At 35.7% G+C, this 6,000-nt stretch overlaps 1 protein-coding gene across 1 annotated transcript in view; it reads left to right on the plus strand.

Moving 5' to 3' along the window:
• Positions 1-4,369, plus strand: part of LOC138703209 (exostosin-1-like) — a 231,260-nt gene extending 226,891 nt beyond the window's left edge. Inside the window, exon 2 of the mRNA XM_069830914.1 lies at positions 3,795-4,369. Within this exon, the coding sequence (XP_069687015.1) occupies positions 3,795-3,804 (10 nt within the window). The 3' untranslated portion in view covers positions 3,805-4,369. The remainder of the gene's footprint in view (positions 1-3,794) is intronic.
• Positions 4,370-6,000: the final 1,631 nt, after the last annotated feature.

Here is a 6,000-nt window from a genome sequence, read left to right on the forward strand (position 1 = left end):
AATGACCTCCCACTCCCCTATTCAAAACACGTCCGGCGAAGGGATTGTTCATCAGAACATAACACACTACTGTGCATTCGGCTCCTGATTATAACGTTGCATGATGGCACAGTTCACGTTTTTAAAATTACACGTTTTTTTGGAAAAAAAAAAAAAATTCCAAACAAAGCGACATGGTATTTGACTTTTTTTTTTTCTCTCTTTACTGAAGGAATCGACCACCAACATTACTGACATTGCCTAATGGTTCACCAGCACTACAAAGACATACTTTCCCATGTACTGGGATTCCCGGGTCATAGGTTCAGGTCACCGTAAGGTCATAGCTTGAATCACATAAAATAAGGGAGAAATCGAGTGTCAATTCTTATGCGACGCAGTATTTGTGAGGAAGTTTTAATACTTTAATATCCTTTACATTTCTCCTGAAAAAGATTTTCACCACTTTTCCACAAGCGCATGTCGAAATATTTTGTAACTCGTAGTAATAATGTTAACACTTGCAGTCAAATGATGTAAGAACCTGTATGCACATTAAATTGCTTTTACTTTCAAATTTCAAACGGTAACCGCTTAGATAACTAGTGAAACTACGAACAGTAGACTAATTATAATCACATTGTTTTGTAATGAACGTAATTCATTTTGCGTGCGAACAAAAACATACTGCAATTGTCTTTTTGTATTGTTTTTATTGACGTAAGAACTGAATAGGTAATTGCACATGCAGAAGGCTGGTGGTCGTCAAGCTTATTGGACGTTATGTAACCCTAAGAACTGAAGTTTGTTGGTTTAAGCAGGCATGTTAGAAGAACGTTGTCTTGGCAATAAATAAATAACAGGAACATTATTGACAATAATATCTCCGTTTGAAATATTTCGTTTACTTCATTTTACGCGTTTCTTGAGTTATCCAACAGCAGCAAAGGAAACATAAGTTGTCCACACCTATGGACGTCTGGCCGCGAAACCAGGTGGCCCGGGTTCGAGTTACCTGGTTGAGGTTTTTTCCGGGGTTTTCCCCCAACCCGTTACGAGCAAATGCTGGGTACCTATCGGTGCTGGACCCCGGACTCATTTCACCTTCATCTCATTCAGACGCTAAATAACCTAAGCTGTTGATAAAGCGTCGTAAAATAATCCACAAAAATAAATAAAAGAAACATAAGTTGAAGGTTCGCTTAATCCGGACAGACAAGAGAAACGATGAGTTTGGAAAAATTAAATAACCTTGTTTTAAGACTTACTTTTATGCATTAGAACTATAGAATTACGGTCTTACTAATAAACCGTGTATAGTTTTTATACGAGACTTACGTAGAGTTGAGACAGAAAACGTTACTAATAAACCATGCATAAGCAATGGATGTATAAACTGGCTGTAACTATACAATGGGAATTGCTTTGCAGTAGTTATATACACGAAACCCCTTGTTTAAGCGTTATATATAAAGAAAAAATGGCCGCCCCTCTAACAGCTGTTCGTATCGACTGTCATTTTGTGATGATGGTTGCCTTGTAGCCACAGAAGAACAAACAAAGAGCACAGAATAATTAGAATAACATTGCTGTAGCTTGTACTCTTTGACCAAAATATAGTGTGGTAATCGATTAGAGCCAGTTGTACTATCGGTACTTAACACGCCCACACTAAAGCGCTTTACCGGATCCAATAGAGAACCTCAGATATTCTATTACCTTTCGTAACGAAGTAATGACGAAACTATGACGTAGCTGTGTAACAGTTATACTGTTATACACGACGTATGTAGTGATTATTAGTAAGGAATTTACACACGACTTATAAACGAGCTACTCATTGTATAGGTATAAGAGAGTTAAACGTCTGTATATAGAGTTTTTATTAGTAAGACCGTAACAATATTATTACGGTATTACACATATATTAAAAATAAAGAAAATCCATCAACTTTGCATTAAAGTAGGCCTAATTAAACTATAATTGTAATGCTTTACATTTTACTGTACTGTATAGTGTATTTAGTCCTATGCCCTTTAAGTACATCATAATAACCTTTTTTGTTGCTATAAACGGAGTTTCAATGCACTTTCTACTGTTCTTTTAGGTTATTTCAGTTAATCCGGATTTTCGTTAAACCACTCAACTTATCCCCCCAATTAGTCCGTATTAACAAAGTTTTACTGTATTACAAATTTTTTGCAAAGTAGAGGAGTAAGACAAGGGTGCCCATTGTCGCCGTCACTTTTTAATGTGTATATGGAGGACATCGTGCTGAAGTGGCAGATGGATTTGAAAGTACATTTTAAAATAAAAAAAAAAACATAAACTTAGATACGATACTTTTTGCCGATGATCAGGTTTTAATTTGTGCTTCCGAAGATGACCTACAAATGGGACTATTTAAATTAAACAAAATTAACAAAGAAAATAGCTTAACCATATAGACTACTAAAACTAGAGGAACTTTAGAGGAATAGAAACAATTAGAGCCAAAATCGTGTTGAATGGAAGACTAATAGAACAAATTAATACTTTTAATTATCTGGGCTGTAATATCTCATATGCAAGAAAAGAAGATTTTACAAATAGAATAAAGAATTCATTTTATTTTATTGGGTTATTTTACGACGCTGTATCAACATCTAGGTTATTTAGCGTCTGAATGATATGAAGATGATAATGTCGGTGAAATGAGTCCGGGGTCCAGCACCGAAAGTTACCCAGCATTTTCTCGTATTTGGTTGAGGGAAAACCCCGGAAAAAACCTCAACCAGGTAACTTGCCCCTATCGGGATTCGAACCCGGGCCACCTGGTTTCGCGGCCAGACGCGCTGACCGTTACTCCACAGGTGTGGACTAAACAATTCAATTATTTCTGTCGGGTAATAAAAAGAACTTTAAAATACACTAGAAAAGAAACAAGATTAAAATTTTATTAAGTTATGACAGTTCCTATGTTGCTAGGCTCTGAATTCTGGATTCTTACTAAATCCGAAGACAAAAGAATCGAGGTGATAGAAATGAGATTTTTGAGGAGTATAGCAGGTTATAGTCTCTTAGACAAGAAACGCAATGGAGACATCAGACTAGAACTGAATATATTAAATTTGATTGAAAAACTCACAGAATATAGGAATAAATGGAAACAACACGTTGAAAGAATGACTCAAGACCGTATTCCTAAATTAATATTCGACTAAAGACCAACTGGTAAACGAAACATAGGTAGACCCAGGAAAAGATGGCTTCAACTATTTTAAAATGTATGTACTTCATGAGACCGGAACGAGCCAAACAAGGCTTAAACCATGTGGCTGATGATGACAAATTTTTTGCAGATAACATAGCAAAATATAACATTTATTGTGGCTCTGTTCTCCCTTTACCAATCAATAGTCGGTCCTCCAGATACTAGCCATTAAACACAGAATACCCTGGCAAGTCTTTACTAACGTTGCTGAATTTTTACGTTCAAGTGTCAGGTTAATATCTTGGGAGGGCACTGTGAGTTTGTTCCAAATCTTTTGCAATAATCCTTATGCATCATCATCGTCAACATTTCCATAACTTCGAGGAGTCTCTGTATTTGAAAGCATTCTAAATGAACTAGTAAAAAATAAACTAAATTCTAACAGAATTTCAGATAGAAGGTTCTAGACATGTTGAACAGTGAAGTGAATTATGTTAATATACAGCTCCTACCGGTGTGTTTGTACTCCTTGTTATAGTGCTTTTGTATGAAGTTTGTATAGACATATATGTTATCTCAGGTTGCTACCACTTACTTTATGAAAGCTTTTCTTTGTTGCAGGTACGTCTGAAAGAGATTGGATAGAAGTAAGTTTACCTCATTTTACGTAAGTTATTCTTTTGTTAACATGCTTAGAATTATTCTACCCCGCACAGGTTGTGAATATTCAGTGGTATTTGAAATAGAATAAGACTGATATCTCTTTGTGATGTGTAACATGAAAGGCATGTTGTGTTCTAACAGTTGACACTGAATTTAGGTGAATATAAATGTTCTGAAGGAGGTGCAGCATTCATTACTATATAGCTGAAGATTTTAGTAAAGATATTGTAATCTTCAATCTAGTTTGTGCAATCCGCTGTTTAGACCGTCGTTACATTAGAAAAGATACATTAACAAGTTCCCAGAATCATAGTATTATATCATTACATTCATTCCACTATAATATGTTGTTTGTATTTCTGTACGACTACTTATAATAAGTAGGCTATTTTTCTTACTCCGTTAGTACAAACGAAGAAGTGTATGTTTATACTCCTTGAGAAGACAAATCATACACATAGATCTATTTAAAACCTTGGTTTTTTCTGAACCGACGCATGCGACGTGCGAGGCATGAGGCCCGTCTCGCACAAATCCGGACTACAAGAGAGATAGTGAATGGTTTCTATAGTTGCGGGGTGCGCAGATCTCGCATCTCGCAGTTATAGAAACCTCTTACTATCTCTCGTGTAATTCGGATTTGTGCGAGACGGGCCTCGCGCCTCGCACGTCGCATGCGTCGGTTCAGAAAAACCAAGGTTTTACCTGTATTTATTTGCAGTCGCTTTAATTCCTAGGTCTTATTGCGACTGTTTGTAGTTTACTGTTGGGAATGGTTGTTGTTATACAGTACCGGTATATAATTATTCCATAGTAAATTGGGGTCCAATGCGTCATTCATCTTTAGTTCACTGAAAATTAGTTACATTCGGTCGAGAAAAACCACGGAAAAACCTCTACCAAATTCGTCGACCCGAAGATCGAACTTAAGATCTCCCGAATGCGAGTCCAGTGCGTTACCACTGAACTATCTCGCTCGGTACATAAATATTGTCACAAACTTAAACAGACAAAATGTTATCTTAAAATTCATTATAATGGTATTTTTCGATAAATCTAATGTAACATTTTAACCATTTAAGCATTTATTTCAGTCTAATGACTTATCTAAATATGTATTACAAAAATAAATATTATAACACATAATAATTTGTTTTTATTCTAATATTTTATGCTAACGTTTTCGCCTATTGGAATCATCAGGTTGTAAATTACAATATCTAAATGGTTTTACAATGTTACATGTTTGGTTACAATAATGATAAACAATAAAGTACATGCGAGTGATTGGCAGTAAGATAAAAACATACTAAAACAGTAGTTACATCGGTTGTTACAATACACTTGAATAATGGAATTCATAGTTATACAGTAGAGACGAGAAATCCATATAAGTGCATGTTTTATAGCAGGGGTCGTCAGCAGAGAGCACGCTGGGGCTAGCCTCTCTTACCCGCTGAAAACGCAGTGCACTTTAGTGCTCTCGTAGCTGCTAGCGGGTATGCTCTCTATCTCTCCCTGTTGCACGACGGTGCGCAAGGGACGGCACCGCGTACCCATTGCACATTTCAGCGAGTGCTGACGACCACTGTTTTATAGGAACATAGGAAGTAGCGCAAACTTAGTACTTATCCATTTCATTACTTTCCGATTCCAAATATGTGTACTTTTTCCGTGCATATTTGCATGTTTTGGCCTTTTTGGGGATGAAAACATGCATAATGCATATTTAAGAAATTTTTAGCTTAATCATGCATATAATATACATTATATTCAGTTTAAACGGATGTTTTAATGCTTTTGAGTGAACACCTCAATTTCTCGATTTTTATGCCCCTCATTTTAGCTTCAGGAATCAGAATTAAAAAAGGAAAAGAAAAAAAAAAACTGAGTAACAGAAAGGAGTTCATTCAAGTTTACACTCATAACTTCTTGCGATGTAGAAACGTCATTCTCTGCCTAAAAAAAAAAAAAAAACATATTGACTGACAAGCGCAGGAACCTTACAGAAACCATTTTAAAAATGCTGTTACTCGTTAACTGTGCAAAAAAGTGAAGCGAAATAAGAAATTTAGAACAAAAAATGAAAGTGCATAGTTTAATGTATTTTTCACTTGATTGTACATATTTCATAATTTGATGGTGCATGAATACAAGCATATTT

Source organism: Periplaneta americana, chromosome 7 (assembly GCF_040183065.1).
Source record: "Periplaneta americana isolate PAMFEO1 chromosome 7, P.americana_PAMFEO1_priV1, whole genome shotgun sequence".
In the NCBI taxonomy this organism is placed as follows: Eukaryota; Metazoa; Arthropoda; class Insecta; order Blattodea; family Blattidae; genus Periplaneta; species Periplaneta americana.